Source organism: Cyanistes caeruleus, chromosome 7 (genome assembly GCF_971803275.1).
Source record: "Cyanistes caeruleus chromosome 7, bCyaCae1.hap1.1, whole genome shotgun sequence".
Lineage (NCBI taxonomy): Eukaryota > Metazoa > Chordata > Aves > Passeriformes > Paridae > Cyanistes > Cyanistes caeruleus.
Window position 1 is genome coordinate 15,738,183 of NC_141707.1, and position 14,229 is coordinate 15,752,411.

At 39.4% G+C, this 14,229-nt stretch overlaps 1 protein-coding gene and 1 long non-coding RNA gene across 2 annotated transcripts in view; one reads left to right on the forward strand and one right to left on the reverse strand.

Moving 5' to 3' along the window:
* The window catches only part of LOC147652217 (uncharacterized), a 26,289-nt gene continuing 12,060 nt past the window's right edge, over positions 1-14,229 (forward strand). The window contains exons 1-3 of the long non-coding RNA XR_015289161.1: positions 1-129; positions 2,842-2,962; positions 5,557-5,648. This is a non-coding gene — a long non-coding RNA (uncharacterized LOC147652217). The remainder of the gene's footprint in view (positions 130-2,841; positions 2,963-5,556; positions 5,649-14,229) is intronic.
* The window catches only part of CPO (carboxypeptidase O), a 23,957-nt gene continuing 14,357 nt past the window's right edge, over positions 4,630-14,229 (reverse strand). The window contains exons 6-12 of the mRNA XM_023930861.2: positions 14,102-14,203; positions 13,109-13,213; positions 12,499-12,609; positions 11,260-11,350; positions 10,476-10,678; positions 9,445-9,529; positions 4,630-8,235 (exon numbers count right to left, since the gene is read on the reverse strand). Of these exons, the coding sequence (XP_023786629.2) occupies positions 7,967-8,235; positions 9,445-9,529; positions 10,476-10,678; positions 11,260-11,350; positions 12,499-12,609; positions 13,109-13,213; positions 14,102-14,203 (966 nt within the window). The 3' untranslated portion in view covers positions 4,630-7,966. The remainder of the gene's footprint in view (positions 8,236-9,444; positions 9,530-10,475; positions 10,679-11,259; positions 11,351-12,498; positions 12,610-13,108; positions 13,214-14,101; positions 14,204-14,229) is intronic.

The following is a 14,229-nucleotide window of genomic DNA, read 5'->3' on the forward strand; positions in this document are numbered from 1 at the left end:
GACACAGCATCATAGTAATGCTGCTGGTGGGATTCTCTCAAGTATTTGTGTGTTTTAAGCTGACAAAGGGGTGGAGTCAGTAATCTGAAAGAATATGATGGCACCATGTCAACATTTGGGTTCAGTCCTGTAAGTAAAACCTGCTGCACTGCATATAGAAATCCAAGGTCTCTCAAAAAAAATGACCTTTAAGTAGGTTTATTTCACTGATATACCTGTTAAACATTCTATCAAATGCTTTTCATGTTTTTTTCTTTAGAAAAGCAGAATGAGAAATTTGCACTACATTATTAAAAATACTTTGTGGAAGAAATGTGATAGGCAGAAAATATTGATTAGCTCCAGGATGCTATGTATTTTCAGAGTAGATCTGAGCTTGGATTTCCTTTGAAACCCTTTTTAATTTTAAAGCTCTGTGTCTCAGTTTGAATACAGGGCTGTGAGTAGGGCCCATTCTGTGCTCTATGGTCCATCTTGCCAGGTGCCTTATGCAAGTGGGATCTCTTTCCCTTCAGTTCACATGTGCTTTGTTGAATAGTTTCACTTTCTATGAAGAGTAACACTTTCAGTAGACATGTGGGCTTCACTGTGTTGGCCTCACTGGAGGTACTGAAGTCATTAAAAAATACTTTTGCTGTTCAAACAGAACCCAAAAATAGTTCTGCAGTAGATGTTGTATTTCATGTACAGGGTAGTAAAATAAATGGTGTCTATCCCTGAAAGTTTACAGCATGGTAAAGTGCCATGTTAGCTGATTCAGAAAATAAATAACTTGTTCTTTTCTGGTTGCTTTTGCATAAGCATAGATCCTCTAAGAGGACCTTCACCTGGACTGAAGAGTAGCATCAATGGGGCTGACCAGACTGCCCAATTTGAGTGACCCTACATCAGTAGGTGTAGGGCTAGAATAAGCATTGTCTCAACAGCTAGCTTAGTTAGAGCACTCAAATGGAGTTCCTGATTTTCCTTGGCAGATAGTTGAAGAACTCAATTTTCTGCTGATATTTTAAAGAAAGCATACAGTAGACAAATATCAGATTGCTAGTAGCCTGGACAAAACCTATGTATTACTACTGAAAAAACCTTCATTATCCATCTTGTCCATATAGTCTAATGGAAGTGACAGTTTCTAGAACTATTTTTTTTAATCCATGGGACACTGTGTGTCACAAGATAATCAACAGGTGAAGCCAGTGGCTGTCCTGGACCTTTGGAAGTCCATGAGATCCACAGAAGTGACTAAGACAAGTAAACCCTGCTGAACGAAGCAAGTATATATATGAAAACTGTATCTGCTGAACAGAGTCATACACATTGGAAAACGTTGAAAACTGAAGGGCAAAGGTACAACTCCACAGCTGAAAAGAGAACATAGAAGAGGAAAGCTTGAGGTTTTTATTGACTCAACTAAACAACCACACCCAGGAATGCACCCCAGAGAGCAATCCTAGGAGACAGATAGAATTCCATTTTCCATTTCTAATTTGTTTGATTCCATACATTTCCATGGCCTTTAAATAGAACAGGACTCCTATCAATCTTTTTATCTGTTCTGCTGGCACACACAATGACAGTCCTATATGCAGATGAAGCCATAAGGGTTTTCCTGACTTTTTTCCCTAAAAATAATGTGTCCGAACTGCTTTTGGATTCACTGCTTCTTCACTTCATCATTCTGCTACTTCTTTGCTGATTACCTTGCATGACTTCTCTCCTACCTGCAAGATATATGCTTTACTTTATAATGTTTCTTATGCACTTAAAAAAATACTAAGTCAAGCAGTTACCAGAGCTGGAAGGTCTAGCCTTCCTCCAACTGGCATAGCCATCATGTAAACTTTAAGTATGATTTATTGTTATGGAGCTTGTAGTACCTTGGCTGTTTGCCCAGCATGTCCTTGATAAGTCAGGGTCACAAAAAGTGAATAATACTCTGGTCCTACTCAATAAGACACATGATCATCATGATGGAGATGCCCTTACCATTCAAAAATCCTTTAAATTTGGCACTCCAAATTATATGAAAAAATGGTTTCGATTGCTTTCCATGATTAACTGCTATTAAACTTTATTCTTAACCTTGCTCTTCAAGACTGCTATTGATTCCCAGTTGCTTGGATGCTAAGAATATTCTTGGATAATATTTTTGGAATTTAGGACACTAACAAGTTTCTGAAATGAATGGGATTTTCTAGATAGTAAACAAAATACATCAAGATAGATTTGTCCATGCACAAATAGCTTAATACCTGTCTCTGAGATGGGAGCAATGCCAAGCAATGCATTTTGGCTGCGCAGTCTTGTGCAGTCATGTCCCCAGTGGAATTACATTCTTCTGGTGTGGGATGGTTTGTTATCCCTGTGTATGACCCTTTTATAATATTTCCTAGTGAGCTGTTTGACACCAAGCTGGCTTTCCCAGATTTCTACATCTAGATAATGGTCCCTTTAAATGTTTTCACAATCACACCATGATTGGTTCAGGCCAGTGTCACAGGTAACTGCTGAAGCAAACACCAATGAATCCACAAGCAATTCCTGTATCACAGGTGGTCAACCACAAGGGACTCCAAGTGAAGACTCATTTTTCAAGCAGAAGCAAAAGCATAAGCCCCCACAAAACCTGAATAAAAAAATCTCTTTCATTTGTTTTTAACTGGGTAGTTTGGGGGGAAAAAAGTCCCAAGAGGCAAATCTAAAGAATTTGCAGGAACAGTGACTGAAGTGAGAAGATAAAATTTGGAGTAAAGTGGCCTTTTCATAGATAAATTAATTTCTCTTTTGTGTTTAGAAGCTAGGAACACAGACATAAAACACAAACATACATTTTTTGTGTGTTAGGTGGTGGCAACGGATGGGGAATACTTGCTGTATTTTGATTGACCTGCCCTGGCACGAGCAGTACATGACATAAAGGCCTGCACTGCAGTCTCAGGATGTGAACTTCTGTTATGTGTCTCTGGTAAATAGACTTTTACACCTAATTATCACGGAGTGTGTTGCCTATTTGTGTGCTCCTTGCTGTCTGGTTATTGCTTGTGCTCAGTATCTCCCTCATTAATTTTATCCTTCTTCCGTCCTGTACCTCACTAATCAGAGATAAGTAACATTTATCAGTAATCCTTTTCCTCCTCAGAACTCTCTTAGGTAAAGCTGTATGGGTGTTTGAGAACAGGAAGAGTTTGCATTTTGAAAACAAGGGCTGTCTTTTCTAGACACTCATGCAGAAGAAGCTAAAGCTAGGAAAGTGGCATGATTAGTCCATCTGTGACCTATCCATTTTCTCATTCCCACTGCTGAAGCCAGGGTACTTACACCTTTGTCAGCACAATAAATATCCAACATTTTCACAAATGCTATCCATCCTCTAGGAAGTTTCCATTGCAGGTGATACTATGCAATCTTAACCACCTAAATTACGTTGCCTTCATTTGAGGTATTTCCACAAAACAGAGTGCAGCTGTGATGGGATGTGACTTAGGTCAGAGTACTGAGGTGAATGAAAAGCTGTGATGATGACATTGCACTTACTCTTTCCGCTTGCCACTTCTGAATAGTGCACTCATATTGTTTGCCAGCTTTCAGAAAAGAAGTGGGTTTTGTGAATGCCTACCATGCACATAAACAGACCCTACGAGATTTGGCAGGCAGGAGCAAGTGATGATAGGTTGTTATCAAATTATTTCTTGGTATTTTATACCAACAAGGATCATACAGATTTGTTGGAAGACAGATACAATAAATATAAAATGTATTCTAGACAAGATCTTCATTAAGAGTACCCAAGTTTACTAACCCTGATGCCCAATCACAATCCCTGGTAATTTTAACCTATTATTTGTAGCCTCTCAGCTTAGTGATAATGAAAACAAAGCAGCCTTAGCCAGCCATTTATGAGAAGGAAATTATTAGAACAGCATGTCTCAATAAAGCAATGGGTTCTGCTGTTGTTTTTGTGTATGATACAACTGGACATCCCAGACATTCCCAGTCAAGGAAACCCAGCTCTAGGTGAAGACAAAAGAAGACATGGGCAATGAGATAAAGCTTACCAGGATCACGTGTACCTACAGCTTTCTGGCTAAAGGGAGCCCAAAACCAGCTCAGGATACTTTAATTTTCAATCAGAGCTTGACCTTTCTGTCTGAAGTAGGCCTCCAGACTATGTTTGGAAAATTGTCTGGAACATACTGAGAACATTCTGTGTTTCTGAGCAGGTTTCTTCTGGTTAAGACTCCTCCCAGTTTTCATATGCAGATATTTAAGTCTGAGAGTTTTTCACTCGGAATAGAATCTGCACAAAAGAGTGATATTTGGAACATAAGCAGCTTATCAGGAAGTAACAACTTGAATTGCAAATGCATCCCCAGCAGGTGATCTGCTAGGGGTGTTTTCTACCATCCTCTCAAAACTGTAGGTTTTTGCTCTTCTGTCATGTGATGCTCTAAGAAATGAGGCTACACACATTCATTTAATAATATAGTTCCCTTGTGATATGTTCACTTTCCCTAATGAGGGCAGTGTTGCTAACTTGTTAGAGCCTGAGGACTGTATGAAATTAACATAGCATAGAGGAAAAAATAGCAGAGAGAGGAGCTCCTTGTGTGAAATGTAATGAGGTCACCGATGGTCCTTTTGTCAATCTTTATTTTTGTACTAGAGACAAAATGTTAACAAGGATGATATAGAACACTATTACTCCTAAGTGGAATTGCCCTTTCAATAACCTGAATGACCAAAAGTAATTAAACCTTCACAGTACTGATTATATAATAAAGCAGGCACAATACAGGTATTTAACGGTGAGAAAAAGGGGAAGGAGCATGGATCTTGGTAAAATCACAGGGAGAAATTACAATGAATAGACAAATATTCTAGTTCTCCATGACAAATTTTTGTTTCACATATGTTTACATGGGTGAATCTAAAGTCCTACTATAGTCTTAGTAGGATAATGCTGTGCTTCCACTAATAATCAAGAGACCAGAATGAAGCTCTTTCCATATTTCATATAAAGTAAAACTGTCAAGGGCCAGAGAAGGCAACAAAGGAATGCAGAGGAGAGAAAGTCAGGATTCATGAAGTAAGGGGAATTTCAGCAGAGACAGCCACACTACATTTTTGTTTAAAATTTTCCTTTGCAAAACACAGCTGATAAAATACACCGTCTCTGCAGTGATTTTTGTCAGCCATACACGTCACTCTTGTACAAGCTCAACAGATACACAGAGAAGTCAGCAAACTGGGAGGGTATGTGAAATATAGATCCCATGTAAAATTTTTAACATCAGTTTGCTGCAGTTTTGGCCTTTTAGTGATTCTGCCTTGCTTGTGCAGTGATAGTTCCTAAGACGGGCTGTAAGCACTGCTTGCAGGATGTCTGTTCTGCAGTGTCAGTGGGGGCAAGGTGCTGCTTCCACAAAACATTGATTTGTGGTTTCCCTGTGCAAAGCGGGTGACCCATTGCTAAAAGAGCAAGGAGCTGTATCAGTCTATCTGCATAATGATCAGACATTCTTTTAGGTAATGATTATTGCCTTTTTTTTTTCCTGGCAGAGACTTCCTCTTCACTTCTGTGATTCTTGAATGCTGGCAATGCTGGAGGTAGAATCCCCCCATATCCTCTTGCTTCAGAGCCATGTTCAGAGGTATCTTTCTATGCCTAATGGATGTTATTACAACAAGAAGAGCTAGTGAGGGACTGAGCCATTCCACAGAAGCCTGCTAATTAACTTTAGGACACACCTGCTTGTATCTTTTAGTGATAAACGTTTCTATCAAAAAGATACCCACAATCAGCAAAACCAGCTCGCTTCCTCTCTGGCTCTAGGCACAGAAGCTGTTCAATGTCTCTGAATCCAGAAAAGAAGCCCTGACTGGCAGCATTTTTCTACCACTGTAGTCATGGGTTAGATATGGAAAGTGTTTTGTGGCAACCCAGGTTGGGCTGGCTTTGACAAGGTCAGCATGTGGGCATCGTTTCCCAGAGGACACTGCCATCTGCTGCTGGTGGCACTGGGGACCTTCAATGCACCTCACCAGCAAATGGCTATGGAACACTTGTGGTCAAACCTCACTTGCTTAAAGATAGCTCACAGTCATGGGCCAGATGGACTTGTCTGGTTTCTTACATTTCCAAAAACAGAATATATAAATACAAACATAAAGACTTACAAGTCACATCCTAAACTAAACAGAGGTTTAGGGAATGCAGCTTCTGTGGGGAAAGATGCTAATTAGTGACACCTGCTCCAGTGCCCAGCAACAGACGGGTCTTACTGTAAATGAGTGGTTGGTCTGGAAAGACAATGCTCTGGGGAACCTGCAGGAGTTAGGCAGATTTAGTTACATCAATTGGTAATAATCTGTGGACAATAAACACAGAAGCTGAGATTTGTCAGCTAATAATGCAGACAAAATGATAATAGGATGTGCTTTGGAAAAATTACTGCAAGGTTGTATCTTATATTGTGGGGTTTTTTAACCATACTACAGTAAAGTAATACAAATCCTTCTCTTGGCAACACTGGAAGAGAATTGGACAGCATTCTCTTCCCCAAAGCTGGAAATATTTTGTTGAAAAATCTCTGGTTAGCACTCTTGAAATTTTCAAGCACTATCTTGACATTTGCTAAGAAAAGCAGACATTTCATACTTTTTTTTTCCTATTCTCTGGATTCTTCATTTTCTATCACAACAAAACTCCCCATCTGTTATCTGTAGTAGCCAAGCCTGGTGGACATATTTCTGGGATATTGGATCCTGGATTCAAAAGCAGAGTACAGGTTAAAATAGCCCTTCTCTGTTTCAGTGAATGCCCTGCACCCTCTGGGGTTGGCTGTGACAACACAGAGGCTCTTACCTTGGCATTCCTTTTTGAGTGGCTCAGTTGGAGAGTCCCTGCTAAATGGGCTGAAATATTTCCTTTCCTCTGGCACTCCACTGAGCTTCCAGCTTTGCATGAGGATCCCAGGCAATTCCCTGAAGGCTGCAGGCTCTCCCAAATGTTGGAAAACAGACAACTGGGCCCATTTCTGTACAGTCAGCTCCAAAGGATTAAGGTGGTTGGTAAGAAAGAAACCTTGTAAATAGACTTTAGTTATGTACAATCTGTGATGAAATCTCTCAGGAGTCTAAATTAAGGAGGATAATTGTCACCACCAATCAATTCTGGAAGTTGAAAATGCAAAAAAGTAACACTCTGGTCTCCTCTGTAGGAATAGCACCCCATCCTTATCTTTCTTTTCCCTTTCCCTTTCAAATTTTTGGAGGATTTGGGCACCTTCTGTCTTCAGTAATCTGAGTGCACCTAAGAGACAGGGCCAAACTTCTCTGTCCCTACATGCTTGCACCAATTAAACTCTTTAGCTTGTTCCAGGCTGTTGTAGATGGTTTCCTGATCATGACATTTCACCAGCTTTTGAGGCCCTGTATTTTCTAGCAAATCCCAGTGTGGCAGTTTAGGGAAGGAAAGCAGAGGATAAGGAAGCCATCCAATTTTCTGTAGTGGGATTTCAGAACTTTTAAATCTCATAGGCATCCTGCTAAAGCCAATAACACAGAGAAGTCTACAGATTCAGGCAGTAAGGAAAATTGTGAGATCAGGACTGTGGCTGACAGAAGGGCTGCACAGGCCTAAGCAAGACCCCGAAAACATGCTCCAAAGATCCAGGGAGTAATGGTGCTCTGTACCCAAGGGTACTTGTCATGAATGAATGTTTTAAGGTCGCTTAAAGAATTAGCAGAGCCAGCAAGTGAAGCCTGGGAAGTTGCCACTCCTCTTTATCTTTTCCTTCTTCCAAAAACATAGCTATCAAATCACAAGTCCTTATATTATATGGGATGATAATTTTTACGATTATTGAAATACTTGACATTAAGTTCCTTTGCTGATGTAACTTTTTTTATTTTTGAGGGGAAATTGTATTTTTCATGGGAGTCTCTTGCTGGGTTCTCTAAACGGTTTTTAAGAAACGGTCAATATAAATACAATACTCAGGCAAAGGCTCAGGCCCAAGCTGCTGGAGGTCAGCACCACATCTCCACCTGGGAAGTACTTCTTATCAACATAGTCTATGATAGTTGTCACAGCCAACATAGTCTCCTCACACGTGGGCTGGATTTGGTTAGGAGGGAGAACAAATCCATGAGTACCCGTGTCTCGCAGTTCAAATGTGTAAGACAGCGGAATGCCAATAGTGTGGGCCCAGTCCCGTGAGGAGCCTGAGTTACTGTCTGTGAATTTAAAAATAGAGAGGAGATATTTGTATTAAGCATGGTTCTTTGAAAATACTTCTCGTTATAGTTAATACAAGTTTATACCAGAATCCCTGAACTAAGCAGTAACCATATATCACTGTGACACAGAGAACAGTTTCTAGGTGCTGTAATTCTTAGCTATACTAAAAGTCTCCCCTGGAGTTTCCTAACTGACACAGTTCTTCATAACATGGTATTGTACTATAACAGGAGATGAGTTTCAGGGATTCTGTGTTTTTAGCATTTTACTGTGACTAGTGTGGGGTACAGGATGGACTGGACATTTATCTGTTCTTGTACTTCATTTTCTACATGAATACCGGCTAGAATTTATTTTTATTTTTTTAAGAATAATTTTGGTCAAATCTGAAAAATTTCTGGCTTCTCCCTCCATCTCTGTTCATCTTCCTTGTGGATTGTTTTTCTTATGTATTCAGTATAGGTACAAACCCTGGCAAAATGCAGCCCTAAGCACAGGCAGGTTGCATTACACTTACAGCACATTGCTCATGCAGCCTGTGACTCAGGGACTGGCGCTTGGGGACGGGTAGAGACAGGCACTGGAATATGCAAACTGCATGGGTTCTGGAGCCAACTACTTACTGTTCTCACTGACTAGCGTGACTTATTGCTTACTGGGAAAATATTTGGTTTACTAGGCAGTCTCTATGGCCCTCAATCCTCTTTGCAAAGGCTGTCAACTCATATTAGCTATGATGTGTTCGTGATGTGGCCATCCAGTCTATTAGGAACAGGGCTGAAACCGATATATTTCACACAGAATTGCAAGCAGCTGCCATGTGATAATGGCTGATGGAGTAACTGTAGACCTGATTGGGATTTTAATTCTTGCTTGATTCCAGTGAAGACAAGTAGGAGTTTTGTTGCTGACTTCAGCAGGATCAGGATGATCTATCACCAGTCTCCTTCTGTCCCCTGTGATGGATCTGTGAGGAATCCATGTAGGAACTAGCTTCTGATCAATGCTTTGTTCATTCTTGCAGTAAGCATTATAACTTCCAGAGTTATCTTGTATTCAAATGACTGCTGCTGACATGTTGCACCAAACTAGCCCTTTAAATATTACTCAAAGTAGAAACTCAGCAAAACAGTACTTGCTAATGGATGTGACACAACAGTTCTTTGAAACACAGAGCATTCAAAGCGAAACATGAAAAAACTTACATAGAATTAAAGCAGTTGATCCTACTCTATAGCTGGTCCCATACTTTGCTGTCAATGCAGCAGCTGCTTCCTTTGCAACTTGCATCTGGAAATTCAGAATAGGAACAGCATTGGTATCAGTGGCAGTACCTTTGGCAATTACTTGAAGTGGACCAAAATTTTTGTCACTTTCAGCTCTACATTTACATATGATCAGCTTTAAGTTTTGATATTCCTTCAGGTCTTTAGAGGAACCCATTAGAAACATTTGGACGAATTGTTCTTGATTGTTTGTAATGCAAATTGTGTTAAAATTTTAGAGATTACTCTGCTACTAGGTGGAGATGTTATTTGCTTTACTGTAAAGCTAGAGCCTGTATTTTGGAGAATATTTTGGAGTCTGTGCTGTATAACACACTGGTACTGACTGCAGCAATGATTGACCTCTTACTCGTTTTATTGCCATAGACTCTGTAGCCCACCATCCTTAGAAACTGATCCATAAACAAAGTAAATGACTTCTTCAATGACTCATATGAAGTCCAAACCCATATCCCTCACTGTCTTGACTAGTGCTCCAGCTCCTGGAATCTTCATAAATACACACATTAAGTGAACTTAAATCAGAACACTCAGAAACTGAGGGAAGAAGTAACCAAGAAACAGGTGCTTACTTTGCTCCCATTTCTCTGAGAGCATGTTTGGACCCTTGCTGGACACAATCATGATAACCATATGTGTATAATATGTTGGCATCCTAAAGTGCAAATTCATTCTTGTATGCAGCAGAAGTTGGCATTCTTCTCCACTTACCTTGCTGTGCATTAACCCTATCTGTAGTAGTTCAGTTTTCCTGTTTTAAGATGAAGAATTAGGATTTCTGAGGCAAATAAACCTTACTGATGCTGAACAGAGAAGTAGTAACTGGGATCCAAGTCCCTGAACAAGCCCAGCTTCTCTGAAGGAAAGGCAAGAGTGCAAGTAAAGTTGCACCACATGCTACTGCTTGTACTTGCTTTCTAGAAAAGTAGAAGATTAATGTTTTGCCCTACCAGTTCTTCGTTGTTACTTGGAGGTTTAGTTGTGGAACCATATGGAGTGAGGATGAGCTGTCCATAGGAGTGAATTGTTAAATAACACAAAATGTCACTCTTCTTGCTTTTGATAAACTGAGCCACAGCTCTTGTCTCAGGCTCTGATTCTGGCCCAGATCCACAGAAGACCTCACTGCTGCAGTTAAAAGATACACCAACACCTGGGGAGTAATACAAACGCTGAATCAATGGAGAAATATAGAACACTGGTTCAGAGGGAACTGGGAAATTTACGTTGTGGTGTTAAGGCATGTGTTTCTGTGGGTAGGGGACTAGACAGCTCAGTGGGACTTTAGCATTGCATTCAGTAGGTAGCAACTAAGATTTGGTACAAGACTGAAATATTTATTGCACATTTACATGATGTCTGCAATGAAAACACTCTGACACCATCACAGTGCACCACACACCAGGAAAGCTTCGGAGGCTCCTTGAAACTCATGGCAAATGTAAATACTGACTGTTAAGTGACTAACTCCTAACATGCCTGCCTAGAGCTGATGCTTGCTCCTGTAGTGAGTTAGAGGTATAGTTAGATAAGAGAAATTTTCTGCTCACAAAAATAAGTACTGGTTGAAAGTCAATGAGTTATTATTCTGAAAAAACAGGATTTTATTTTTACATATGCCTTGATGACAACACAAAGAATATTCCTTTCTTATAGGACTATATTTTATTTCAGAAACTAGTTATTACTCTTGCTTTACTTTTGTGTTCATGATATGAACTACTTCAAACTTACTGCCCCAGGATGAATTGAAGTTTCGGTTCAGATCTGTGCCATAGCAGGTGCCATTCCCATATGGAGAACGGTTTTTCCTCCACAAACGCTCCTGAAGAAAAGTAACTTCCGTTACATAATAAAAGCTCAGTGATAGATATGGCCCAGTGGTTATATTAGTAGTATTTACACTACTTTATTTTTGATCTCTGCATTCTAACTAACCCTGGTATTGTAAGAATACAACTCCATGTGCAAGGTGATAAAACTCAGTGACAGAATGGTTCATCTACTACAGCCAGGTTGTCATCACAAACCTGTGTGCACCTGAAATAAGCCTTCTGACCCTCTTTACTTTTTTTTTAAATGCTTTTTCTGTAGTTCTCAACTGCTTTTGTGCAGTGTGGCACTCTAAGCAAAACTTGGCATTGTGAGCAATAAGAGACAATAGTATATTTGAAATTCAGGAAGACTAATTCAATTTTTGTTAGCTGATCTTACTACTCCTCCTTAGTTCCCTGCTATACTCATGGCTATATGTGGTTCTTTGCAGACCTCACTGTGCTGCCTGTGTGAGCTTCCCAGCTGAATTATCTGTGCATCCAAGTGCAGTGTTTGATACACCCCACACCTGCTGGGGAGCAAGCTGGGAGGCAGCCCAGTCCTCATGGTGGTAGCCATGGGCCACCCAAAGGTCCTGCATTAAAAAGATGCTTCTGCTGGGCACAGGGGCCTGGAAGCATGGTGAGAATGGCTGAAGACCAATATTTTGAATTATTCTCCATATCAGAAAAGGATGATTATTTGGGAAGGCACACCTATTTCATAGCCAAATAGCCTGATATTTGACCAAGTCTCCTCCTGTCCTGTGCAAAGGTGCTAAAACCCATCTGCTACTTGGCATCTTTTATGAGGAATGAATGACTCTTCCAGACATACTTAAGTCCATTAACCAGGCCTTGAGCTGTTATCAAAGAAGTAATCCCATCCCCAGAAACCCAAAAACAATTGTGGTTTTGTCTTTGCAAGTCTCATGACATTCGCTAGGAATATTTAGCTCTGCTGTCTCAAGTGATCACTGATTTGCCAGAAGAAACAAAATCTCTCTGCCATGAGAGGATTTAGTGAGTATAGCTGTTTTTTGTTTAAGTATAATTTTAAATATAATTTTAAGTATAATTGCTATGACCCTCTCTAAAATAACAATACATGCTGGGCACATCTAACTTTCAGCCTAGTTCCTGGATTTTCACTACTTACTTTTTCCCAGGAATAGATGTAGCCATCAATATTGAGAACTGGCAAGACATAGAGGTCTAAATTCTGCAGAAATCTACTTATCTTTGGGTCAGTTTTGTAATTTTGAAGAATCTGAAAAGAAAAAATACAGAGCACTGGGCAGAGAATTTAGTGGTAATCACTGAAAAGAGCTAGTTTAGAACTATCATCAAGTGATCACTCACTCCTGGATATCACCATGGAACCCAACATTTACTTGATCTCCAGTGGGCCAGGTACTTTCTATACACATGGAACATTGCTATATCATAGATTAGGGTTTCTTTATTTCAGGAGGACTGTGATTTTTGGTGCAGAGAGGCTTGATCCAACAGCACTGTGGGAAAAGGAGAGGATTTACCAAGTTCTGGAAGGCTTTGGAGATATTCAGGTGGACAAACTGGCGCATCAATATTGTCCCATATTTCAAACCATGATTTGGACTTTGGTCTCCACAGACATCTGTACTGTAATTTTTCAAATCACATTTTAACAGAAAAGCATAATTCTTGGTACCACAATAGGAAAGAGAACTGAAGTGTCAAAAGTGATATGGTTTTCTTATTATTTAAATGGAAGAGTAAGGACTCACTTCTTTTACAAACCACTGACAGAAGGCTGGAGAGATCCATTCTCTGGCATGAATCCCACAGTCCATCCAAATTATCTTTTTGGGTTCATTTGATGGTTGGCTGATCTGAGAGAACGTAAATATGATAATTTAAAAACTGTTACATTACAATAAAATAGCTTAATGTAAAACAAAAAAGTAAAAGATGTGCCTTGATATGCCATTGAGCCATCTAAAGTACTATTATTATTATTATTATTATTATTATTATTATTATTATTATTACTACTACTACTACTACTACATACATCTTTATGACCAGCTCTTTTTCCAAATAACCCCATCTCTATAATATCACAAGGCATGAGTTTTAAAGCATTTCTTGAGCAGGAGTGTCAATAGAACAGTTAATAGAACAGTTCAATTTTTTCCTTTTTCATTTGTATTCTTCATTCACAGGAGTGCTTGCTCCTAGTTGAAGATTTTTAAATTATTTTTTTAGAAAGGGAATAACAAAAAGGTAGGGAATCTACCTACTCAGTGATAGGAACAAATAACTATACAATACAAATACAAATACAAATAACTATACAATTAGACAATAACTAACCCAAATATTAAGACTATGGGTTTTGCCAGTGTGTCCAATTTAAAAAAAAGTCATGGAATATTGCTAGCAGAAAGGCTATCTGCTGTAAAAAGTAATAAAAATAACAAACCAAAAGTCTTTATCCTCACACACCGCTGTTGCCAAGCTAGTTTTAGATTGATTTGTATTTCTAAACAAGGCTTCAGTTAAATTTGTTTTTTTCAGTACATAATAGCAATAGCAAGCTCATAATGATAGTGTCTGTGAGAGTTGGCAAATCTTACCATAATGTGGAGGAGTAAAACCATCTCCTGTTCAGTGAATTGGGATGAATGCTATCTTAGGAAACATCTGAATCCTGCCTTCTCCTGAGTACTTTTTTTGTTAAGATATATTCTATTATTAAGGGAAATTTCCTCCCTTACCTGTAGGTAATACATTGCTCGATTCTCAAATGTCTTCCCCAGGAAGTGCTGAGTCACCAGCTCACTGTTGTTCTTCTGAATCTGAGTCATCCACTGATAAATCTGAAATAGTTGCAAAGAATTCTTGG